The following is a 26724-nucleotide window of genomic DNA, read 5'->3' as shown; positions in this document are numbered from 1 at the left end:
TATTACTAACATAATATACAGCTGCAGCGTTCGTGATGACGGAGTTTAGGGCCACTGGTTGTGTGGACAATACTCTGGAGTAGAGAGAGGCCTTACTTGAATCTGGACTCTGGTATTGTCAGTGCTCGATGTGCAGTTATTATTCTGGTCTGAAGGCTTCCTCTTCTCAGGCAGGTTAGGTTTGCAGATTTCCAGTATTTCCCGCTGAAATAATGTGGCAGGGCTATTTTTTAAAACCTCAGTATAAACGACCATCTTACCGACCAGCCGCTGGAGCTGACAATAGTATTTCTTATTGTTATTATTTTGTCTTTGTTTTACAATAGCGCCTAGAGACGCCATCCATGATCGGTACCTTTATGCGCTAGGTGATATACAGATATATAACCAGATACAGTCTCTCCCCTAAAGAATTTACAGCCTAAAGAGAGAATTATTTTCCCTATCCAGATGGGGGGAAATGAGACATAGGAGATTCTACTTGATTCCAATCCCACGCTCATCACCGCAGTATCTGAGATTGAGTGAAGTTGCCCAGAGTGAGACAAGGAATCTGTGGCCCTGGCCCAGCAAGGAACTAAACCACAATCCACAGTGTCTTAACCACAAGCCCAGGCGTCCTCTGGCAACACGCTGATTGGCTGCAGGGAGAATTTTGGAACTTATATTCAGGGCCGATGACGACATTTACTTCTGACCTAGTATCTTTCCTATTCAGACCCCTTTGCTAGAGTTAATGAATTAATGATGATGTTTCACTAAATCTTTCATCTTCCAGAGTCGCCTACAAGTCCCCGTTGTTACAAAATTGCCCTAGGAGCTTTGGGGGCCTGGTGTATCATTCTGACGTTAGCGGGGATTACAATCGGCGCCTGGGGTAAGTGTCTGGGATCCCAACCGGTTTTTAAAATTGATCAAATGCAGTCTGTTTTAGATAGATTTCTAGAGTGCTAACACCTTCACTAAGTAACAGTATAACTAGGTTTGGCAGATTTCAATTGATTTTTATAATTTCGACAGATAATATCAACGTTTATTTTTAAGCATTTTTAAAATTTTTTGCAAGCTACATTTTCACAGCTGGGAAAAATTATGGGTATTAAGCTTTTTGTATTTTTATCTATTTAAATGTTCACAGTTGTGGGAAATTATGGGGTGGTAGGACAACAATGGGGTCAGACAACAACTATTTAATGACGGCAGACATGATTCTAAAAGTGAAAGCTTTATAACAGTTCACATAGAAATTGTCAATATCACATGTCAAAATATATAAGTAAAATTAGATTATTATCCAAAAATATTTTTTCATTAGTTTGTGTGTATTTGGTGAAGTCAACGTTTACCGATAAAAATCAAATTCTTCCAAGCCTATGTACTACAATTTTTTCTCTAACTCAATTAATTGTGCCAGGAGCTGCACAGACACACAGCGAGAGACAGTCCCTGCCCCAGCTGACATCAGGACCCCGTTGTGCTGGGCGCGGCAGACACACAGGAAAAGACAGTCCCTGCCCCAGCTGAGATCAGGGCCCCAGTGTGCCAGGTGCTGCACAGACACATGGAGAAAAACAGTCCCTGCCCCAAACAATTCACCATCTCGATAGACAAGAAAAACAAAGGAAGGCTCTGTACTCCCATATACAGGTGGTAAACTGAGGCACAGGTTGCACACAGAGATGCAGTGACTTGCCCACAGTCACTGATTCTGTGGCAGAACTAGGAATTGAAACCACACCTCCATCCACTACCTTAACCACAAGACCCACCCTACGTCAGTCAAACACTCATCAACTTCATTGGAAATTTTGCATGAATATGAGCCGCAAACGACCCTTCCTTTCTTTTTGTCCCACCAGCTTTATCCTCTCCAAACACCCAAAAGGAAAACCCGGTACACTAGCCCTTGACAGTTTCAACTGGATATTTAGGCTGGAGCTAGCAATAATCCAAGGCAGGAGAACCACAGATTCCCCCGCACTAAAATATTTAACGTCTGGTCTTCTCCCTCTGCCTTTCTGCCTAACTGACCCCGATCCACATTGTCTGATGCTTTATTACAATCACACATTGCAAGGCAATTTCCTAACCCCAGCTCTGCTGGATGCTGCTAAGTTTTCCAGGGTCCAGCTCATGAAGAACAGGCTGGAGCAGCAGGGAACGCATCCCTGGAGGAGCTGGTGTCTCACTTGAGGCAGCGTCTGTGTGACACACCACCCGGCAGCTCTGCAGGTAACCTCACCGCCTTCGGACGCTGGGTTGCTATGCGCATTTCACACCACCGGGAAGGGTCATCAGTGGGGTTTGAACCCCAGGTCCTATAGCACAGACTTCTACTGGGTGAGCTAAAGGAGTAACTCCAATAGCTGACAGCACTAGAAAGTTAGGACCAGTCCTATTTAACATATTCATTAATGATCTGGGAAAAAGGGTAAACAGTGAGGTGGCAAAATTTGCAGATGATACAAAATTACTAAAGATAGTTAAGACCCAGGCAAACTGCGAAGAGCTTCAAAAGGATCTCTCAAAATTGGGTGACCTGGCAACAAAATGGCAAATGAAATTTAATGTTGATAAATGCAAAGTAATGCACATTGGAAAGCATAATCCCAACTATACATATAAAATGACGGGGTCTAAATGAGCTGTTCCCACTCAAGAAAGAGATCTTGGAGTCATTGTGGACAGTTCTCTGAAAACATCCACTCAATGTGCAGCGGCAGTCAAAAAAGCAAACAGAATGCTGGGAATAATTAAGAAAGGGATAGATAATAGGACAGAAAATATCATCTTGTCTCTATATAAATTGATGGTATGCCCAGATCTTGAATACTGCGTGCAGATGTGGTCACCCAATCTCAAAAAAGATATATTGGAATTGGAAAAGATTCAGAAAAGGGCAACAAAAATTATTAGGGGTATGGAACAGTCTCTGTATGAGGAGTTTAATAAGACTGGGACTTTTCAGCTTGGAAAAGAGACAGCTAAGGGGAGATATGATTGAGGTCTATAAAATCATAACTGGTGTAGAGAAAGTAGATAAGAAAGTGTTTACTCCTCCTCACAACACAAGAACCAGGGGTCACCCAATGAAATTAATAGGCAGCAGGTTTAAAACAAACAAAAGGAAGTATTTCTTCACACAATGCACAGTTAACCTGTGGAACTCCTTGCCAGAGGATGTTGTGAAGGCCAAGACCATAACAGGGTTCAAAAAAGAACTAGATAAATTCATGGAGGATAGGTCCATCAATGGCTATTAGCCAGGATGGGCAGGGATGGTGTCCCTAGCCTCTGTTTTCCAGAAGCTGGGAATGGAAGACAGGGGATGGATCACTTGATGATTACCTGTTCTGTTCATTCCCTCTGGGGCACCTGGCATTGGCCACTGTCGGAAGACAGGACAGTGGGCTAGACGGACCCTTGCTGTGACCTAGTAGGCCATTGTTATGTTCTTATGTTAAAGTTATTCTCCTTTCTGTGGACTCGCTATCGGAGGGGGATGCGGCACACACTTTCCTAGCACAAGGTAACCAATTTCCACTGGGAGGTTCAAAGTTCAAACCGATTCCTTGGAATATTTCTGTGGACGTTTGGCTGCGTCTAGATTTGGCACCTACACCAATTGCAGAGGTGGCAAGGTGGCGTGTCCAGCAGAAATAGGCCATAGGCCCATAATTGTAATTTCCTCCACCAGCCCCCATCATTTCTGCTTGGTGTGGCCTGACTGTTAAGAGTCATAACGCATTCTTGGGGCCAGTTTTGTGGGTCAGCTGAGACATCTAGTGGTCACTCAGGGTAGTTCTCAGCCTTTACTCACATTTTTCTAAATAAATCAGGAGTCCTTTTGACAGGTTTCAGAGTAACAGCCGTGTTAGTCTGTATTCGTAAAAAGAAAAAAGAAAAGGAGTACTTGTGGCACCTTAGAGACTAACCAGTTTATTTGAGCATGAGCTTTCGTGGTTAGTCTCTAAGGTGCCACAAGTACTCCTTTTCTTTTTTCTTTTTTCAGGAGTCCTTGTGGCACCTTAGAGACGAACACATTTATCTGGGCCTAAGCTTTCATGGGCTAAAACCCACTTCATCAGATGCATGGAGTGGAAAAAACGAAAGCTTCGGCCCAAATAAATGTGTTAGTCTCTAAGGTGCCCCAAGGACTCCTCGTTGTTTTTGCTGATACAGACTAACACGGCTACCACGCTGAAACCTGTCACATTTTTCTGGTTTTTAGCTAGGTCCTGACCAGAAGCCCCCCTTCTATCCCATCCCTGCATCCCCCCTCTCCTCCAACTCGGCCAGTGACCCTCAGTCCCAAACTGCAGATCCCTGCTCTCCCAGCCTGAGCTCCCCCCCCAGAATCCTCAACTCCGCTGACGAAGTCCCTGCTTTTATGTCTCTTTCCAGATGGCTCCGGGTGCAAAGTCTGCCCCCGGGACTGGCTGCCTCACAGGGACAAATGCTATTGGGTCTCTAAAGAGAGTAAGTTCTGGAGTGAGAGCTTTAAAGACTGTGAAAGGAGGAAGTCTCAGATGCTGGTGATCCAGGACAGGGAGGAGATGGTAAAGAAACTAAGCTGAGGGTTTAACTTTGCCTGGGGAGATTTTGTTATGGTTTACCACGGATGTTGCTAACACAGCGGATGAGGGTGAATTTCAGAGGTGGAATATTTGGTTTAACAAGCTGGGCTAGACTGTGCCATGTCGCCAAACATCCTCAACGGAAAATTCCATGCGCCTGATCCCCAGCTGGTTTCAATCAGCTTATCTCCACTGCAGGCAGCAGAGACAGCCCTACCGAGGAAGGGGCTTGTGGGTAAATGGGAGGGGCAGAGGACGTGGTCTTGCTCCAGGCTGTTGGTCTAAAGAGCCATAGGAATATTGCACTGACTCTTCCCCCCACATGCTCCTGCTTCCACTCTCAGGAGCGAGTATGGCCTTCTAGCCTATCCCTGTGCTTTCCTCTATCCAGAGGGCTCAGAGATGGGACTTTGTTGGAGTTAAGGCTGATCCTATTGTAGCGTGTGGATGCCAGGGTACAGTGCTGTGTGAAGTCACTGCTCCACCGCATCCAGCTACATCTTTCCAGTCCCATGGGGCTCTCAACGACATGGGGTTCCCATGGGCCATGAGGAGAACACAAGAAACCAGAGAATTATATTCACCCTGATGCATCTGTCTCACATTTGGCAGGAGTTCATACAGAACATTACTCAAGGGACAAACCTTGTTTGGATTGGACTCACCATTAAATCGCCAGAGAAGAAATGGACCTGGGTGAACACTTCCCCATTAGATCAAAGTCTGTGAGTGTTTGTAAGTGGTTACTGGTTTACATGAGGTAGGAAAGTTGTAGCTGTGTTGGTCCCAGGATTTGAGAGAGATAAGGTGGGTGAGGTAATATCTTTTACTGGACCATTTGCTGATGGTGAAAGGTCTTCTTCTAGCAATTGCTAAACTCACTCCTTTTTATGCCTCTCCCTCCCACTCATGGATGCATGAGGAATGCAACAGAGCTAGGCTAAAACTTTCTGCCAAAACTTTTTTGAGCAAAAAAAGAGAGATTCAGTGACACCAAAATGTTCTGCAAATTCATGGAGGCTCCACCTAATTGTTCATTTCAGAAAATCAATCGATTGATCGATCCATCAAAGCATTCCATTTAGACATTTTCAAAACATTGGGGAATGGTAAATAATGAAGAGGAGAGGTCACTGATTCAGAGCGATCTAGATCGCTTGTTAAACTGGGCGCAAGCAAACAATGTGCGTTTTAGTATGGATAAATGTAAATGTAGAGATCTAGGAACAAAGAACGCAGGCCCTACTTACAGGATGGGGGACTCTATCCTGGGAAACAGGGACTCTGAAAAAGATTTGGGGATTGTGGTGGATAATCAGCTGAATATGAGCTTGACGCTGTGGCCAAAAGAGTTAAAGCGATGCTGGATGCATAAACGGAGATCTCAAGTAGGAGTAGAGAGGTTATTTTACCTCTGTATTTGGCACTGTGCGACAGTGGCTGGAATCCTGTACCCAGTTTTGGTGTCCACAATTCAAGTAGGATGTTGATAAATTGGAGAGGGTGCAGAGAAGAGCCACAAGAATGATTACATTATTAGAATACATGCCTTACAGTGCTAGACTCAAAGAGCTCAATCTATTTAGCTTAACAAAGAGAAGGTTAAGGGGTGACTTGATTACTGTCTATAAGTATCTACATGGGGAACAAATATTTAATAATGGGATCGTCAATCTAGCAGAGAGAGGTATAACATGATCCTGTGGTTTGAAGCCGAACCTAGACAAATTCAGACTGGAAACAAGGTGTAAATTTTTAACAGCGAGAGTAATTAACCATTGGAACAATTTACCAAGGATCTTGGTGGATTCACCATCACTGGAAATTTTTAAATGAAGATTGGACGCTTTTCTAAAAAATCTGCTCTAGGAATTACTTTGGAGCTGGTCTCTGCCCTGTGTTATACTGGAGGTCAGACTAAATGATCACAATGGTACTTGCTGCCTGTGTTACCTATGAAAACAAAATATATCAATTTTTCGGTTTGAAATGACTCTTCATTTAAAAATTTTCTTTAACTTTATGTTTTTAAAATTGAAAAAAAGGCTTAAAATGGTCAAAATCGAAACGGAACATTTTGATTTTGTCAAAATGTGTAGTTGGATCCCAACTGACTTTTTTAAATTTTATTTTATGTTTCGCCAAAAATCTCAGCAAGTTTTGGTTTCGGTCCAGCAAGAAACAAATTTTTTGTGTGTGGACTAAATTGCCAACAAACCGGAAAATCATTATTCACCCAGCACTAATTGCAGCCACATTTGGAGCCATAATCTTGACACAATCAGTTGTAAGATATTTAGTGACTGAACATGGCGATATTCTGAACAAAAGAAACCCTCAACCATGCTTGTAGCTCATTCAATCGATTCACACTGACTCCACAGACATTTTAGACTTCAGAGTGACAAACAGGTGATGCTCCTGAAATCTTCTCATATCGATAGTAATAAATCACATTTTAAATCACAGATCTTTTGCAGGTTCCCGGTAACTGGCTCTGCTGAAGGAAACAGCTGTGGGATGATCAGAAGGAATCGGATTAATTCTGAATCTTGCAACTCTGAATTCAAGTGGATGTGTCAGATGGGAGCCATCCTGCTATAAACCTGGTGGTCCCTGCTTGGAAAAAATGAAAGCTTTGTATTTTAGTATATGGGCCGTGATGAGTTTTACGAGTTGGAGTTATACATTTTAAACCCATGGCTTGATCACCACGTGGTTTTGAAAAGGGAGGAGAAAAGTTATTTCCAAATATAAGTGGAGGAAATTGTTTGGGGCTTTCTTCTAGAGGGAAGCTGGTCTTGTAGGGTGGGATTCAGGAGATCTGGGATGATCCTTTGTGACCTTCTTAACAGTGAGCGTGATTAACCATTGGAACAAACGACCAAAGGAAGTGTTGGATTCTCCATCTTTTGATGCCTTGACTGGCTGCCCTTCTGGAAGATGTATGTTGGCCAAACACAAGTAATTGGGCTGCAGAAATTTAATGGCTTGTATTATATAGGAGGTCAGACTCCAGCAAAACATTTTAAGTTTTGCCAAATCAGCATTTTCTGGGGGAAACTCCAGTGAGTGGTAGACTGAGAGCGCTCCAGGGAAAGCAACCAGGGAGTCAATGCTCTGTAACAGAGCAAGGAAGCACCTAAAGGTAGCCCAAAGAGGATTGAGAATTGAGCCTAGAAGGTGGGCTAAAGAGGAGCCCAAAAGGAGCAGAACCACCTTTTGTTGGCTTGAACTTTTGTTACCCAGGGAGGGGTTAAATTTGTGTAGTGACTTCGCTGCAAGACAGAGTGAAATCGCCAACACAGACCCCTGTGCAGAAGGCCAAGAAGACTTGCATCAGAGGTGGAAACTGACTCTGAGGCAGGTTTCTCCTGCAGAGGCACACTCCACCAGAAGGGGGCATGACGGGGCAGCCATGCCCTGTGACAGCCTGTTTCTTAAAGCCCCAGCTCCTGGACTCATGTGATTATAGGATGATCTCAGCTTGAATTAAAATAAAAGCAAGTCTCAAACCCAGTGGAGGGCAACCTGTGGCCCACAGGCTGCACATGGCCCATCAGGGTAATACGCTGGCAGGCCATGAGACATTTTGTTGACATTGACCATCCGCAGGCACCGTTTCCCACAGCTCCCATTGCCCGGGAACAGAGAACTGCAGCCACTAGAAGCTGCAGCGGAAGGTGCCTGCGGATGGGCAACATCAGCAAAATGTCTCGCAGCCCGCCAGCAGATTACCCTGACGGGTCACATGCGGCCTGCGGGCTGCAGGTTGCTCACCACTACTCTAGCCCCTGTGATTGTGACATAACGCTTGAAAACAGGGGCCCCTGTAGGCTCAAAAACCAGAAGTCAAATAAAAAGATTTTTTTTTTTTTAAGTCTTATGGTTTTAAAATCACACACATGATTTTCAGGACTGTTCTGACTCCTGATTTGTGAACACTTGGGATTGGCGATAGTGGCTAACAGACTCTTGTGAATGCAATCCTGCTTTGATCTTGATTATTGTATTGATCTAAAGGTCCATATGATCACTCTTTTTCAGTAGTAGTAGTACTGTAGTAATGCCTCGGTCATGGACTAGGACCCCACTGTGCTAGGGGCTGTACAAACACAGCACACAAAGATGGTCCATACCCCAAAGAGTATATAAACAGAGGGTGAAATTCTGGCCCCCTTGACATTAACAGCGAAAGTCCCATTGAGCTCAGTGGGACTAGGATTTCACTCTGAACCCTACATTGATGACAACACTTCTGCTCACACTTTTGATTCAATTTTTTTTATGGGCTCATAGCCTGGAATTGCTGGGGCTCAGAGATCACAAAACGAGCAAGGTGTAATACTTAGGGCAGGGGGGTAATACGCTTCTGCTCAGCCATTACTGCCTTAATGAATAACCAAGATAAAAAACATTTCACGGAGCATATATAGGTGCGCACACACCCCCTTCCCACCCACCACCACCCCCCAAGTAAAACCATCACAGTTCCCCCATTATATTTCACTGAAAATATCAAAATGCTTCATTTCAAAAATGTCGAAACGAAACATTTATCACAGAATCATAGAACTGGAAGGGACCTTGAGAGGTCATCAAGTCCAGTCCCCTGCATTCATGGCAGAACCAAGCACCATCTAGACCATCCCTGACAGGCGTTTGTCTAACCTGCCCTTAAAGATATCCAATGATGGAGATTCCACAACCTCCCTAGGCAATTTATTCCAGTGCTTAACCACCCTGACAGCTAGGAAGTTTTTCTTAATCACCAACCTAAACCACCCTTGCTGCAATTTAAGCCCATTGCTTCTTGTCCTATCCACAGAGGTTAAGGAGAACAATTGTTCTCCCTCCTCCTTGTAACAACCTTTTAGGTATTTGAAAACTGTTATCATGTCCCCTTCTCAGTCTTCTCTTCTCCCGACTAAACAAAGCCAATTTTTTTCATCTTCCCTCATAGGTCATGTTTTCCAGATCCCTAATCATCCTTGTTGCTCTTCGCTGGACTCTCTCCAATTTGTCCATATCTTTCCTGAAATTTAGATTTGTTTTGTTTAGAGTTTTTTTCTGCCCAAAACAATTCAGTGAAACCAGTCTGAATGTGGGACACGTTTCACCGTCAGCGAATCTGCATTTGTTTGCTGAAAAAAAAATTCATATAAAAAATTTCACCTAGCTCTAGTCAGGCGTTTGACTATGATGTGGGGTAGTGGAAGACTGGTTTTATGTATTTGCTAGTGGAAGGACAATTGCTTACTGGCTGTCCTTCAGTAGAGTTCTGTGTGGATACACATTTCTATCCGCGGATATCCGCATCCGCAGATAGAAATTTGTATCCGTGCAGGGCTCTATCCATCAGTCTACAATACCCATGAAACTATCATCCCTTGACAATACACATCTCCTATGGATAATGTACATAGAGAAAATACTCAAATGTATTACATTTTATTAAACAGTAGAAAAACCCCAAACCTTGCAAACCATACAGCTGAAATCCAGGCCTATAAAAATTCCTTAAAATGCGGATAAAAGTTCAGAAGGAAGCGAAACGGTTGTTCGTGGTTTAGTCCAAGATCCTGTGAACTGGGAAACTGGACTGTAAGTGTGAGCTGACGTGGAATGAAGCAACAGAGACCGCACCGAGCCCTACGTCCAATAAAGTATTTAAAAAAATGCATCACCAATGTCATAATCACTCTCTGCTTGTCATCAGTATAGCTCACAGCACTTTACAAAGGAGGTCAGCGTCGCTATCCTTATTTTACAGATGGGGAAACTTAGGCAGAGGGCAGCAAAATGACTTGCTCAAGTTTGCTCTTTAAGGGGCTTCCTTGCAGTGTCTAGTTCTTAAATTCACAAACTCCTATGGCAGTGCTCTTCAGTGTTTTTGAAGTGGGGGCCACTTTGGCAAAAAACCTTCAGTGTGAGAGCCAATGTGTGGGATTCAGTGGTGAGAGCTGCAGGGCGGGGCTGGGATGAGGGATTCAGGGTGCAGGAGGGGGGTCAGGGCTGGGGCAGAGCACTGGGATGCAGGGGGGGTAAGGGCCCTGGCGGGGGGTGCAGGCTCTGAGGTGGGGCCTGGAATGAGGAGTTTGCGGCGCAGGCAGGCTGCCCAGGGGATGGGGCCAGAGGACTTCCCCCAGCCCTCTCCCTGTGGGCAGCAGCTAGTTCCGGGGAAGGGGCCTCTTTGTCCCCCTGCTGGAAGGCAGCACGAGGCTCCATGGGACAGGGCCCTCGCTCTTAGAGGGAATTTAGGGAGCCGCACTTCAGGGTCAATGGGAGCAGCCACTGGCTCCCGGGCCTTGCAATGAAGACAACTGTTCTATGGGGATTTGGCTGTGAACGGCTGGAGCTTCGTGCTGACTCATTACTCCTCGGAGCGAAAGAGTCTGTGACCTCCAGCACTCTGGGAAATTGCTCTACAGATGGCTGAAGCTTCGCTGATAATAGAATTAAACCTGTATCTAGGATTTACCTTCCTCCAAGCCCATATCAACAGTGACAATGTACCTATGCTGGAAGGAGAATATAAAGAAGAAACAAAAGCCATGTGACCTAGAAGCAGCCCAGGGCTAAGAGGCACCACACGCCTCAGTCTGATAGCACCAAGGTGCCTGAATCGGCAGGCAGCATCCCTCCGACTGAGGGAAACTGAGGCATGGCGAGGCTAAATCCAAAGTCTTGGAACACAGGTGCCTAAAATTAGGACAATTCTTTAGGTGTCCAGTTTCCAGAAGTGCCGAACAGCTGTAGCTCCCATGGAAGTAAAGGGTCAGTAAAGGGCTGGATAAGGTGAGGGGGGGGATGATGCGAGAGTCATCGAGGGCAGGATAGGGAGGGGACGGGGGCTGTGTGGGTCAGAGGGGCAGCATGGGAAGGCAACAGGGGGCCACATGGGGGTCACGGAGGGTAGGACAGGAAAGGGACAGAGGAACAACATGGGCGTCCACAAAGGGCAGCAGCTGTGCCCCGCAGAACTTTTATCCCTGGAGATGCTGTATGAAATTGAGACCCCAGCTTGACTCTCAGATCCCAGAGACAAGCTTCTGATGCTGGCTGCTAACAGGGGGCGTGGGGGTGGGGAGGAACCCCAGCAGCATCTGTTTGCTTGTAAAATGAACCCATCTGATCTGGAGACACCAAGAGATAATAAATCAGTACTCCAAAGGTGCAGTTTTTTGCTCTCGGTTTTCAGAGTCGAACTGTGATTTAAGTCCTTCATTTCTGGCAGCCCCACTGTATGCCCATGTTACTTTCCCTTCATCTATTATGCATACGGTTTGTTGCAGATCCAGCTTCTCACGGTGTAGCACCTTGAAGAGCTGACAGCAGTCTCCATCAGAAATGCGCAGTTTGCATCTCCTCTGACTTCAAACCTGGAAAGAACAGCAAGATGTGGCTTGTACGCACCCCTCATGACCCTGCCTCAGTTTCCCTCCGAGGTTCCTGGAAATCAGCCGCTCAGCACAAAAGTCTTTAAAACTGTATCGCCGTCTTCTTGGGGTCTAATGTATTGAACATAGTCCGGCTCCCAAAGTCAGCCTCCTTTCACTCACCACTCTAGGTTCAGGGTTTCCACAGCCCTGCTTCCTGGGACTGGGTGGTTCAAGTCGGCCTCTCCAGCCTGCAAACATACTTCCCTTTAGACCAGGGTTTCACTGCCCTCTTTCCAGGGACCAGATGCTGGCGGAGTGCTTTTTTTCCAGCAGCTCAGCCTCTGATTCACCCAAAGCCTCACCCTTATCACCTGATTAGGTCACATGACCTCCATTTTCCCCCACCCAGAAGAGTTGGCTGCATCACTGGCGGGGTTGAGACACCCAGCCACCCAGCGATTTGGCCAAAGCATTATTCTACCATGCAGGCCCCGATCACACACACACAGCCCATGGCAAAGCCAGACATGGAAACCAGACCTCCTGAGTTCCAGCTTTAAACACAGCACAGCCTGACACAACGTTCCAGATGAGCAAAGAAACTCACAGGTTGTTGAATTTGGTGCCGTTTTCCCATTTCCAGTGATGATCGGAGCCCCTCTGGAGACCAATCCACGGATCTGTGGTGCCTTTATATCGCAGCACGAAATCCTTAGGGCGATAAAGAAGCAAAGAGGAAGCTCATTATGTACAACGGCCTTCAGTGACTGCACACAGCATCATTCCACCCCACTCTTGTCGAAGAAGACTATCGTTCCATCACTCTATATAGCCCCATTCCGGAGCATAAAGTGGTTTGGTTTTGTGGGAAATGTCACAATGTCGCAAAGATCCGGCCTTTCTTCAGTCACTCATTTTATTCAAAGTAGTGTTGCAGGCTCTTCAGCCATGTCACCAGGATGGACAAAAGTAACCCAGCGCATCGTGCTCTCAAACTCTCCAGCAACGTGCAAAGGGGACTGTTTCCTGACCCTTGCTGGCACCACATCCAGGGCCACCCCAGAGAGCTGTGGGTTCGCGGGACTGAACAAGAGCTGGGAACTTCATCACACAACACCTGGTGCAACGCCAGCTGCCACGGGCACTCAGACTGGCGCAACGGTCCTTAGTGGACTATGCGTGTTTGACGACGACTGTATGTATATATTTTAGAGCAGGGGAAAATGGAATTGCCATCCCGTGGGAAATTCTGAATTTTAGTTTTGTCCCGAATCAGGACAAAAGGTTGAAAGTTCGAAATTCTTCATGGAATGAAATATTTCATTTTGGGAAAATAGGACTGTTTCATTTCAGCCTTATCAAACTGATTCATTCTGATAATTTTCCATCAAAAACTGTTTAAATTGACAAATTCTAGAAAAATATTTCGATGACCCAGCATTTCCCGACTGTTCTGTTTGACAATTTTTGACCTGCTCTAGTATATGTGCTTTGCAAAATCAATTAGTCATGAGCGTTCATCCCAAGGAGGTATTTGGATTATAAGATCTTTGCAGCAGAGATTGTCTCTCACTGTGTGTTTGTGCAGCGCCCAGCACAGTGGGGCCCTGATCTCAGCTGGGGCAGGGACTGTCTCTCGCTGTGTGTCTGGGCAGCGCCCGGGACAATGGGCCCTGATCTCTGTGGGGGACCTCTAGACACTAATAAATAATAAGAATTTTTCAGACAAAATAGACACTTCGGATCAACTTGCGACAGGAAGCCAAAATGCTTTTTGTAGGGAATAAGTGGCAATGACTACCATGCAGGATCCAATAACACACATAGATGGAGTTCCTCTTAAAAACTCTTTGTGGCAGCCACCATTTTTCTGCCCAGCAGCAGCCCTTGCTCAGTTTAGCTACTGCCCACCAAGGGAAGGAGTGGCTGTGTAGATTATTATGTACATGCACAAGGGAGAGGAAACTGGAACAACCTGGCTTGTTTAGCAGGCCTGAGAGGGGATTTGATTGCTCCCTATAAATACATCACAGGATAAAACACCTGGGAAGGAGAAAAAGCCACTGAAGCTCAAAGCAAATGTTGGCACAAGAACAAATGGGGACAAACTGGCCATGAATAAATTCAGGCTGGAAATTGGAAGTTGCTACCCATCAAGGGAGGGAGGCTCTGGAACAGCTGACCAATAGGAGCAGGCAAGGGCAAGCACCTAACAAACTTGAAGATGGAGCTTGATAAGTTTATTAACAAACTGGGTTGCCTGTGATAGCAGGTCCTGGACTCAATAACCCTTCCTATTTTATGTCCTTATACTGAGAGACAGCGGCCGCCCCAAGAGCTCACAGACAAGACAGACAATGGTGAGGATTATTAACCCCATTTTACAGAGTGGGAACTGAGACCCCAGAGAGATCAAGATTTTCAAATGTACCTAGTGATTTTTGGGTGCCCATCGTGAGAAGCCTTAAATGGCTCTGATTTTTAGAGGGCAGGAGTTTAACAATTTCTCCAGATCAGGCCCTCTGAAGCCACCTGATATTGGGCGACCAAAAATTAGTCGTCACTTTGGAAAATCTTGGCAATAGGCTTATAATGAGAACTGCCTTTCAACTTATACTTTGAGATCTCAGCCATGACGACACAGATGCCAGTTGTGAGTTGAGCTGCTGTAACGTCCACGCTATTTAGCATCTTTACCATTACAGGGACCAGAGGCTGCTATGAGCTTCACGGCTGGAACCCCGGAATGTGTCCGTCACGAGCATTCCAAACCCAGAACCCTGGAATGAGTCCGTCACTAGCATTCCAATTCCGGAACCCCAGAATTAATCAGTCACTAGCATTCCAAACCTAGAACCCTGGAATGAGTCAGTCACTATCACTGCAATCCCAGTCTATTGAGATTGCCATATAGAACAAGAAATCAGTTTCTTCCTTACCAGGTCCTGCCGGGTGTCAATCACAGCCAGGGAGGCACCAAGGGAAGAGCAGTTATTCTTGCTGTAGATCCAGTTCCCTTCGGCCTCTGAGAAATAGTAGCACTTCCCTTGGTATCCGACCCAGCCATCCTCACACGAGGGGACAGAAGGGCAGATTGAACACGAGGCAGCGATGGGGAGTGGGCATGACTGCTGGGTTTTAAATGCCATCACTGGAAAGGAGAAAGAAAGAAACTGATTCTCTCCTGCCCCACTTCTCTGTTCACAGAGTCACGAATCAAAATAAGTCGCCCCAGATTTAGGCTTCAAAGACTCTTCAGCGTCTGGCTGCTGGCTGGAGGGTATGTGATAGGAAAGATCAGAAGTTAAGTCGTCCCTGTGCTCGGTTTCTGGGAGATAACTGGAGCCGGTCCAGAATTATTTGACAAAACGCTTCTTCAATTGGAAAATACCAATTTGTAAAAACTGAAACTTTTCACCAAAGCCGGTCAGTTTTGTTGGGAAGGTTTCTCGGGTCCCGGGGGGAATTTCTGATTAAAACAAGAGACAGAGACACCCCAGAGTAGCCAATTGGTTAGGGCACTTTCAGGTGGTTGCTGGCCCCTTTTAAAGGGAGTCTGGGCCCCGGCTACAGGTGAGCTAAATTAAAGGGAATGAGCCTATCTAGGCAGTTAATGGACTAACAAGCACCTAGGCCTGATAAAAAGCCATCGAGGGCTCTGATGCAGGGAAGTGCTCATAGAAAGAGAAACTCTCCTAAAGAATCCAGCCCAGGATGGGAAACAAACCCCAAGAACAAGGGCTGTACAATCCCCTGAACCCAAGGGGAGAGACTTTATTTCAAGTTTCTTTGGATGTAATAAAGTAGAACAGCAGCAGGGAAATTTTGCCTCGTCCTCTTCTGGACTCTGCGTGGAGTTCTCAAGGGGTCCTGAGAGACGAGAAACCGAGACAAGGTGCCTGTAAAGCCATGCCTTGCTTCTACAGGCACTGATCTGGGAGGCGGGAAACCCGGGTTCAAGTCTTTGCTCAGAATCAGGCAGAGCCAGAAGTTAAGCCTGGCACCCTACCCACCGGGCTATTGCACCAGTCTGATTGGAGAGAAGAAAAATTCTAAACACTCAACATTTCTCATGGAAATTCAATTTTGTTTCCAGGCCAGCTCTACTCATAAGTAAAATGGGAATAATAATGCTGCTTTAACTCAAAGGTGGGGGGGGGCAGAAGCTGGGAAGACAGGATGCAGGTTTGTAACAGTCCTGTGCAGAGAACAAATACCAAGCTAAGTAAAAGGCTGTTTACTCACCTGCCAAAGAAATGAGAACTACAGATATGACAATGAAGACTTCAACTACAACTCTAATCCTCCACCTAAAAAATCTGATACTTGCAGATTTACCCTCTGAAAGAGAAAAAGCCATTAGTATCCAAGTATTCAATGGAGCTAGCCATGCATCAGACTTGCCAAAAACAAGCTGCTTTCGTTTGCAGTTAAAGTTATCGTACAACATCCCCCACCTGTTTTTAAAAGGGGAGTGAGAAGTTAAAGATCTAGACAGGCTTCCACTTGACACTATTTATTTTTGATCTAATCTTGATAGCTGCCAGCCTCTTGCCATCTCCGCTGGCTAAAGCAGGGTCTGGTTGATTTCAGACATCTTTCAGGATCCCTTCGTCAAGTGGTTGTCCAACTTTGGTCTGACAGCCCTTGCTGGTTGTCTGCAGAGAGATGCTTGGTCACATAGCACTGGCTCCTCTTCCTTGTTTCCGGCTACTAAATGACATGTGGTTAAGGCACTAGAATGGGACTCAGGACACTGGACACAATTCCCAGCTCTACTACTGAGTCCCTGTGTGTCCTTGGATAAGTCACTTACTCTTTGAGATTTCGCTCCCCATCTGTAAAATAGGGATTATAATCCTCTCTTTCTTCTACCCTCGTCTGTTCAGACTGTGAGTTCTTTGGGGCAGGGACGGCGTGTCTGTGCAGAACCTGGTGCAAGAGGGCCCTGATTTCAGTTGGGTCAGGGACTATCTCCTACTGTGTGTCTGTGCAGCGCCCGGCACAATGGGGCCCTGATCTCAGCTGGGGCAGGGACTGTCTCTCGCTGGGTGTCTGTGCAGCGCCCGGCACAATGGGGTTCTGATCATGACTGGGGGCTGAGTCTAGGCCCTATAATACATACTTACATTTTTATTATTATAGGCAGCTAGAAGTACAAACAAGGGATCTATTTTCAAAGCAGTGGGCACAAATAGCGGATACTGAAGCCTACGTCACTACTAACCTGCTGAAAATTAAGCATTAAAGTGTAAGCAGGATTGGGGCCTTCAGACCAAAAACAAAAGGCACAATAAGGTTTCCTTCAACCTGGACCATATACTCTATTCTCTACCAGATTTACTGGGTTAAAATAAGGCTGCAGAATTGCACCAATTTCACTCAGCTGTGTGGTTTTAAACCAGTACAGCAAAACTAACACAAAAGGTGGTGTGACTGCTTTTATTTCAGTTTCAGAGTATCTTATTTCTTAGAATCATAGAAATGTTGGGCTGGAAGGAACCTCAAGAAGTCATCAAGTCCAGCCCCCTGCGCTGAGGCAGGACCAAGTAAACCTAGACCATCCCTGATAGGTGTTTGTCCGATCTGTTCTTAAAAACCTCCAATAGGGATTCCCTTGGAAGTCTATTCCAGAACATAAGAATGGCTACACTGGGTCAGACCAAAGGTCCATCTAGCCCAGTAGCCTGTCTTCCCACAGTGGCCAGTGCCAGGTGCTCCAGAGGGAATGAACAGAACAGGGAATCATCAAGTGATCCATCCCCTGTCGCCCATTCCCAGCTTCTGGCAAACAGTGGCTAGGGACACCATCCCTGCCCATCCTGGCTAATAGCCATTGATGGACCTAGCCTCCATAAACATAACTACCCTAGAGTTGGGAAAGTTTTTCCTCACATCGAACCTAAATCTTCCTTGCTGCAGATTAGGCCCATTACTTCTTGTCCTGCCTTCGGTGGCCATGGAGGACAATTCATCACAGTCTTCTTTAGAACATATCTGAAGACTGTTATCAGGTCCCCTCTCAGTCTTCTTTTACAGGTCTGTTCCAGGCGCTAGTTCTAGAAGTTTAGCACAAGTGTAGCCGTTTGTGCTTTCAGCTCTGCAGATCCTTGGTTCAATCCCCGGAGTGTTGGCCAAGATAGCAGCCACCACATGTAGACAAGGCCTCAGGCTTATAAATGGGCTATAACCTTAAGCTTTGGAATTGCCTATCAAATGCCTCCATAATATCAACAGTTGAGCTGCCCTGGATCAAGAGATGTTTCGCTATATGGGTCATGTTATTAGAACAGGGGTCGGCAGCCTTCGACAAGCAGCCCATCAGGGTAATCCTGCACCGCTTCCCGCAGCTCCCACTGGCCAGGAATGATGAACCGCAGCCATTGGGAGCTGCAGGGGGCCATGCCTGCGGATGGTCAACGTAAACAAAATGTCTCACGGCCCGCCAGCGGATTACCCTGATGGGCCACGTGCCGAAGGTTGCCGACCCCTGCACTGGAAGATAAGTCTGGCTATTCAGGTGTTCCTGGTGTTTCTGCCTAGGTTAAGTTTCAAGGGCTGTTGCTTGGAGTATCTTGGCAACAACTGGCTTTTGTTTAATAAGAGAAGAAAATATGGCCCAGCCCCCCAAAATCGGTGTAGCTCGATACCTTCAATGCAGCTATGCTAATTTACACCATCTATGGATCTGACCCAAAATAGCGGACCCCTCCTAACTCCATAGCCCTGTCTAGATTAGGATTTCGAGGTGTGACGTCAGGCCATGCCAGTTAGACTGAGCTAGCTAACCATCTCCTAAAGTTCTAATCAAGGAAAGACAACAATTTGCACTTTAACACATGCTAAGATGATGGAGCTGAAGCCTACAGGGAAGTTTAGGCTTTGACTCAACTAGCTTAGCATGTGTTAAAAATACGTATGTTCTATGCCACCTCTGGCTGGCTCCTGCTTCCTCTGAAAAATCGGCTGTTCAAACCTTCCCAGACACTCAGGGTCTAATCCTTTATAACACGCTTCACTCCCCATGTCCCCAGAAAGAAAGAGGAAGCAATGGCCATCCGATTACCCTTTTCAAACGAGTTGCAACGTTGCACCTTTCCAGAATGAGAATTCGTTTTCTCCATCTTTCCTCTCTGTCTGGGAAGCGAGCTGTCCGTGTGTCCCAACCAACTCTTTCACTGATACAGAATTACTCCCGATCAGCTGTGACAGTTCTGGCTTCAGGGTCTTTTCTTCCTAAGGTTTCTCCACTTGAGTCATGGTCTGCTCTGTTTTTATACCAGAGGATAAAAGAAAACAGACAAGAGTTCACTGGATGCAATTAATTTAAACTTTCAAGACAAATAAATTGAAATATTTTCGGCAGCATAGAATCATAAGGAGCTGGAAGGAACCTGAAGAGGTCATCTAGTCTAGTCCATCCCTGCATGCTGAGGCAGGAATAAGTAAACCTAGACCATCCCGATAGATGTTTGTCTAACCTATTCTTAAAAACCTGGGGATTCCACAACCTCCACTGGTAACCTATTTCAGTGCTTAACTATCATTAGAATTAGAAAGTTTATCCCAATAGACAACCGAACTCTCCCTTGCTGCAGATTGTGTCTATTATTTCTTGTCCTACCTCTGGAAGGCTTGGAGACCAATTGATCACCATCCTCCTTATAATAATCTTTTACGTATTTGAAGACTCTTAGCAAGTCCCCACTCAGCCATCTCTTCTCTAGACTAAACATGCCCAATTCTTTCAACATTTCCCCATGCGTCATGTTTTCTAAACCTCGGATCTTCTTTGTTGCTCTCCTCTGGATTCTCTCCAATCTTTCTGAAAGTGCAGTGCCCCAAACTGGACATAATACTCCAGCTGAGGCCCCACCAGTGCTGAGTAGAGCGGAACAATTACCTCCCATGTCTTACGTACAACCCTCCTGTTAATACACCCCAGAACTGCACGTGGTTAATACAGCCCAGCATGAGTCAATCTGTTGGCCGCACTGCCACAATTAGCCAAAGGAGAATTCGGGGGCTGAGTTTAAAGAAAAATGGATTTGTTCTACCAGCAACAGTATTTTGTCTTCGTGAGCATTTACTAGTGCTGTTGTAATAGAGGTCGCAAACCTGTTTCCATTCTAATCACCTTTCCCTACCAATTTTCAGTCACTCGTAACTTCTGAAATATTCATCACAGGTGCTGAAATTTTCCTTTACCCCAAAAATCTGTATTTGGGAAGAAAAAGTGTGTTTTGGGCAGTGGGAGGACAGACATCTGACTTGTTCTTTGAGGTCCAGATCTTCAAAGGTATTTAGGTGCTTAACTCATATTGATTTCAGTGGGAGTTAGTAAGAGGTTGGAAAATGGAAGCCCAAGTTAAACGGAAGTTAGGGGCCTAACCCGCTTTTGAAAATACCACTAGGCACCTATCTGCATTTGTAGGTGTCTAAATACCTTTCAAAATCTCTTGCTCCTGGTGCCGGTGTCATTTTTGAAAATTTTGCTCTACCTGATTGGTCCAACGGCACACTGGAGTTTATGGCAGAATCAAGAATTGAACCCCAGGTCTTTTGAGTCCCAGTCTTAGCCACAAGACTCGTCTTCATTTTGTAATACCTGGCTCTTACCTTCAGAAGATCTCCAAGCACTTTGGTTTCACTACTGCCATTGTACAGAGGGGGAAACTAAGGCACTGAGAGAAGTGACTGACCTGTGGTCACGCAGCAGAGCCCGGAACAGAACCCAGGTCTTGCAAATTCCAGTCTAGTTCACTGCTCGCTAGGCCACAGTGCACCGTCCCTCTCAGGCTGAACTCCTTCTTCCCAACCCAGTGTTTTCTCCTTGGGTGCTCGTTAGTACTAAGCTTACCAGTTTACCCCAACATTTCCCTATCACCGGGTTGCAATGCTGGAAATCTCCACTGCGTGTCAGCGTTACACGCAGCTATGTCTCCCTTGCCAAGCAAGAACGCACCAGAATATTCTGGATAGTTACATGAAATTGATAAGGCCAGTCGAATATTTTCCATCAGAACTTTTTCCCCCACAGAAACTGGATTTTTGACTAAACAAAATTACCCCCAAAATCTACAGCTAACTGTCCCCCACCCAAAACTTCCTCTCACCCAGCTCTTCTTTGGATGCTACACCAACTTTCCCACCTCATCACCCTCCCTCCCCTGCATTTCCCTCTCAGAACTCTTCTTTTCACTCCTCTGCACTCCATTCCCTGCCTTCCCCTCGGACCCCCTCCCCACTGGTCTCCTAAAATAAGAATCATAACTCACCCTGTTTCCTGCAGCATCAACTCTGAATCCAGAGGAACTGCTCCACTGGGAGAGAATTGTGCAAGCTATGTTCAGTCTCACGCTGGTAACTGGGCAAAACACCCTAATTGGGGGAGGAGTTGACATGCATGTAAACCAGCGAGAAAGCCGTGAGAGAGCATTCAACAACACAGCAACCTGCCACCAATCAGGAGTCTACTGTAGTGGTAAATGTACTCCCTTGCCCTTTGGGGAGCACAAGAGAAGGGGAACTGCCAGCCACAGAGGCTGAAACTGAAAAAGACTTTCTGAGCTTGAGCGACATTGGACTAGAAACGCTGACTGAAAACCACAGGAACCGACTACAGCTAGAGCTGGGCAAATAACAGATTTTTTTGATTCGCTGGCAATTCTTAAAAAAATCGGGGGGGGGGGATTTACAGATTCCAAGGGCAGAAGGGACCAATGTGATTATCTATTCTGACTTCCTGTAAATCCCCCCCCGATTTTTTTAAGAATTGCCAGCGAATCAAAAAAATCCTCCACAAAGTAATTCCTTTTGTTTCAGCTCAGCTTGTTTCAACGTTGAACTTTTTTTAAACATTTGATTGACGTTCTTAAAAAAAAGGGGGGGGGGATTTTGAACCCAAAACAAACAAGTTTCAAACTAAACAAATTGAAGTGTGTCCTTTTGAAAAACTGTCAAAATGAAACTTCTGATTTGTTTTGGAATTTTTGGTCCCCACCCACCCAATTAAAACAATTCAGTGAAATCAACACAAATTCACAAAATGTTTCAGGGGCACCAAATCAGATTTGGGAATCCAGTTTGGGAATATTTTAATGAAGTCCCTCTACCTGTGGGTAAGACAGGCATTATATTTCATTTAACTATTTTAGTTAAAAACAATTTTAACAAAAACAAACCTGATTTTAAAAACCTTGAACGTTTAACTAAATTCAAAAATTCATATGCTTGTTGTGTTAAAATATTATGTTTGCTGTTGAAGAAAAAAATCCAGAATACATAACGTGGTTGTTTTAGTTAAATAAAACAATTGAAATGTCTGTCTGGTGATGTTCTCCTCCTAATACAGCCTGGCAAGAAAATCTTCCAAATAATTAATGATTAACGTGTTGAATTGGAGATAGTTCACCTCCCAATGACTTCATAAATATCTGCTTCAATTACCGTTGGTAAATGAAATAACCAAACAATCATTAATTTTCTGAGATAGCTGTAAAACTCTTCTGAAAAGTTTTCAGAATAAATCACGGTTTAAAAATGGATCGTGTGTACCTTCTAAAAAGGAAACCTACATCTATCTCTGAGTTGTGAAGAATATGTAGTAAGGTTATAACCACCAACAAGAATGCACTTTTATGTAGAAAACCATGATTCAATCGAGTCTTCCTGACTCGTGATTTAAATCAAATCCACCCTGGTATTTTCCAATGAAAAAAGCTGACCCTTAAAAGCACAGCTTTGTAGTTATTAGCTTATTCTGCCCCGCATCAGCAAAACAAGCTGCACCAGGAAAAGCGCCATTTGGCTCATATAACTGCATCAATGCACCCCGAACCGACAGCTATGCCGGCAAAGGTCTGTACTGTACACATGACTCTTGTCTACACAGAAAATTTTTCTCTGTTGTATCAGTAGAGTTAAACTGATAGATATAATTTCTGTTGCAGATTCTCTTATTCCAGAATAAGGCCTGGTGTAGTCTTCATAGGCGCCGACTTTCTTCTTTTCCGGTGGGTGCCCCGAGGCCCTGCCCCCACTCCACCCCTTCCCCCAAAGCCCCACCATCGCTCTGCCTCTGCCCCTCCCCTGAGGCCCCACCGTGCCCTCTCCCCGAGTGTGCCCTGCCTAGGGATGTAACTAGTGTTTTAAAAAGTAAATGTCTAAACTCATAAAATTGTCCCAGTTAAACGTTTAACCACTAGGCTCCACTGCTGCCCTGCGTGCCTGGGACCCCGGCTGCCGCGCTGGGTGTCTGGGGCTCTGCTGCTGCCCTCCACCCAGGGTCCCTGCTGCTGGCTCCGCGCCCGAGGTCCCGGCTGCCGACCCCACGCCCAGGGCTCTGCTGCCGCTCCGCGCCCAGGTATTCCGCTCGCTGCTGGCCCCGTGCTGGGGACTCCATCGCTGGCCCTGCACCCAGGGTACCGGCTGCCACCCCGTGCAGAGCCCTGGGGGCAGGGCTGGCATCTGGGACGCCGGGGGCAGGGCTGGCAACTGGGATCCTGGCGTGGGCAGGGAGCAGAAGCCTGGATCCATGGCGTGGGGCTGGCAGTGGAATCCCGCCGTGGAGTTTAAATGTTAACCAGAATACCTTACCGATAAGACTGATGCTTACCGGTTAACTGGCTGACTTTTATATCCCTAGCCCCACCCTCGCTTCCCACCTCCCTCCAGCGACTCCCAGCTCCCGTCCACCTCCAAACAGCTGATCGGTGGGTGGCTGTTGAGCACCCACTTTTTTTTTCCATGGGTGCTCCAGCCCCGGAGCCCCCCCAGATTCAGCGCCTATGGTACCCTTTAAACTTACAGTACGTCTACACTGCAGCAGCTACAGGAGTGCAGCTGTCACTGCAGCTGAACCTCGGTACTGCAGACGTTTCCTACAACGACACAAGGGGTATTTCCATCAATGCAGGTAGCCCTCGCCTCCGAGAAGGAGCAGCTAGAGCGACAAGAGAACTCTTCCACCGACTCGCCGCATCTATAGTGACCTAACCACGCCACAAGAGGGCGTGAAATTTTATACATACAAACAACGTAACTAGGTCAACCTAATTTTTATGTGTAGAGCAGGGCCAGGACACCTTTATACCTTGCGAAGCTTGTGATGCTGTAGAAAAGAAACACGATTCCTATTTTCACCACCGTTGCACAACTCGTGATAAATCTTATGCAAAGTACGCCACGTAAGGTATACATCCAGGCTAGGGTCCCCCACCATCACTGAAGAATGCAAGCGGGAAACTACAGTCTAAAATAGCTTTTCTATTTATCCGTTTGGTGCCAGATGTCGCGAGTCACATATCACTTCTGGAAGGCTCTGCAAGATCAGTGATCCCAAGGGATAAAAACCTGGATAGAATGTTGTAACAAAAGCCTGTGTCCTAACATGTCACCTACCTGTCTGCTATGCAAATCCAACAGTTTTAGAGGCCGCTTTGTTTGTTTAGATAAATTCCAAGAGAGATCTGTTGGCCGTGCCCTCACAGACACACAAGTCCAGGAACGGAAGAGCCAGTTGAATCCTACAGTAGAGCTGAGTGAATGGATTTATTTTTTGTTGTTGTTTTGTTTTTGTTTAGGGATTGCCCCCTCTGATGTCCCTTCATGTCATGTTCCAGCAGGATGGCCGCCTTCTCGTTCACTGTGTTCTCTCTCATCTATTCCTGTCTCCTTCTTTCTGTCACAGACCATGGCATTGGCAATCATGCCTAGTGGTCGGAGCTGGAGTCAGCGCCAAGGGTAGAGCTAGATTCAGGAACCAAGCAGGGGAGCAGGGCTGAAGTGTACTGGAGCAGGGCTGCAACAAAGCAGAAGCGGGGCTGGGAACGATGCAGACACAAGAGGGATCACAGGTACAGGCTTAAACATTGAGCAAATTCTGGCCTGGGGCTGCAGCTGGGTTTGTCTCTGTTGAGTCCTCCAGTGTAAACAAGGGCTTAAGAGCAGGGGTTCTCACAAGAAATTTTTTTGTGGCCTCGGAGTGCGGCCACTAACTCTTGCTGGTGGCTGCTCTGACAATTTTTCCTAAAATACTTACTTAACTTTAAGAAAAACAAATAAATATGCATATATACATGTCCAAATCATTGTAATTTATTTATGTAGGGGTTTTTTTGCAGACTCAGTAATAAAAAACGTACAGTTGTCTCTACTCTTTGCTGGACCTAAACAAAATAGAAACACGAGGAGCTTTGTACGGTCTTGTCTTTTTTCTTATTGTTTCTTTTGCTTTTTTTGGGGTTGCTTTTTTAAAAGACTTGCTAGCTAGTAAGTCTGTTGTGAAAAGTGATATTAACAAACATACAAATATCACTTTTCACAGCAGACTTACTCAGTCCCGGCAAGCCCAGAGACAAATTAAGACCTGGATGGGGAAGTAGTTACGGAGTCAGTGGGGCGATGGGGCCCTGGGGGAGGCAGCAGGAGCCAGGGGTGATTGGGGAGGGTGAGCTCGGGGCCAGAGCCCGTCACCTCACAGTCAGGGAATGGAGCCCAAAGCCCCATGGGTGGAGCCTGTCATCCACCATCCCACGGCTGAAGCCCAACCCCACCACCCCGTGGAAGATGGAGAACTTACACCCGACTGTCTGTTCCTCTAGCTTTCCTGACTCCAGAGGTGGCCAGGGCCCAACCACTGCTGGAGAGGGGCTGTTGCTTTACTCTCCCCTCAGGAGGCTGTGGCCGCAAGAAAAGCCCCTGGTTTTGGGAAATGCTGGCTTAGAGAATTAATCTATCTTCCTCAACATAATTTTCTTCTCTCCACACTGGAAAGAAAAAACAGCATGTTACACTACACTTGGGCCACAACCACGTTTAAAAGTGATTTTTGCAGATGTGTGGAAGAGGGCTATCATGTTGACTTTATACTCTTCGCAGTCTTGCATTGAAACAACATTTGCCTGTGGTTTGTGGTTTCAGAGTAGCCTGGATGACTCATTCTTTATCAGCCTTACAAGGAGCACAGTAAAAAAAAAAGGGGGGGGGGGGAAGAGGAAATCGAGAGAACAGTCCCCTGTTCTGAAATTTTTCTCAATCAAAAAAACTTGTTTGGTTTGTCATCTGAACGCAAGATCAGCCTTTAAACACCTGCCACTCCAATCCTGCAATGAGTTCTTTGTAGGCACACAGAAGTTGCTGATTTCAGTGAGCGCACAGTAGCTTGCTGATTTCAGGCATGAGGGTCCGCTGAAGCACTGCAGGGTCGGAACTTAAGCAGTAAAAACAAAACGCCCACATAAGCTTCAAGAAGGCAAATGACCTTGGGGGATAAATGTCGTAATCATACAAGATTTTAGAAAGCAACCAAATCCAAACTCTACACAAATCCTTTTGCAAGACATAATACATTCCCCTTTCCATTTGGCACAAGGGGCCTGGAGGTCTCAGTTGTATTTCAAGCCATTTATCGAACCAAAGCAGCATCCCACCTACCTTCCTTTTTCCCTTCAGTTTGTTGATTTGAGAGAGTTTGTGTGTGTGTGAGAGAGAGAGAGAGCAACAGCGAGATTTTGTTTGAATGAACCCACACTTAGTGGTTTTACTAACACCAAGTGTTTAAATGAATCCACACTTTGTGGTTTTACTTACTAACACCACATGTTTAAAAAACATGAAAACAAACATTTGTCCTTCAGTTCATTTGGAACCACAAACTTCTCCTTCTCCCCCCTCTTCTCATTCCTCTTTCTGGGGTTTCCTTTCCCCCCAGCACAGAGTGCTGCTCACGTCTGGATTCCCTCTCTGTCCCAGCTGACGATGGG

At 45.9% G+C, this 26724-nt stretch overlaps 2 protein-coding genes across 10 annotated transcripts in view; both read right to left on the bottom strand.

Moving 5' to 3' along the window:
• The window catches only part of LOC141998653 (killer cell lectin-like receptor subfamily F member 1), an 83484-nt gene that overhangs the window by 27470 nt on the left and 29290 nt on the right, over window positions 1-26724 (bottom strand). The window lies entirely within an intron of this gene.
• Window positions 9078-26724, bottom strand: part of LOC141998660 (early activation antigen CD69-like) — a 24558-nt gene continuing 6911 nt past the window's right edge. Inside the window, exons 1-6 of one of the 9 annotated variants that reach the window (XM_074971535.1) lie at window positions 24362-24768; window positions 21238-21340; window positions 16205-19227; window positions 14899-15110; window positions 12567-12670; window positions 9078-11959 (exon numbers count right to left, since the gene is read on the bottom strand). In XM_074971535.1, coding sequence (XP_074827636.1) covers window positions 11851-11959; window positions 12567-12670; window positions 14899-15110; window positions 16205-16409 — 630 coding nt within the window. In that variant the 5' untranslated portion in view covers window positions 16410-19227; window positions 21238-21340; window positions 24362-24768 and the 3' untranslated portion in view covers window positions 9078-11850. Of the gene's footprint in view, window positions 12208-12566; window positions 12671-14898; window positions 15111-16204; window positions 19228-20578; window positions 20946-21237; window positions 21462-24361; window positions 24769-26724 lie in introns of those variants that run through there. The other 8 variants (XM_074971541.1, XM_074971540.1, XM_074971536.1 and 5 more) reach the window with 8 other exon arrangements.

This window comes from Natator depressus, chromosome 14, assembly GCF_965152275.1.
Source record: "Natator depressus isolate rNatDep1 chromosome 14, rNatDep2.hap1, whole genome shotgun sequence".
Taxonomy (NCBI): Eukaryota; Metazoa; Chordata; order Testudines; family Cheloniidae; genus Natator; species Natator depressus.
The sequence above is the reverse complement of the archived record's forward strand: the minus strand, read 5'-3'. Positions and strand labels throughout refer to the sequence as shown.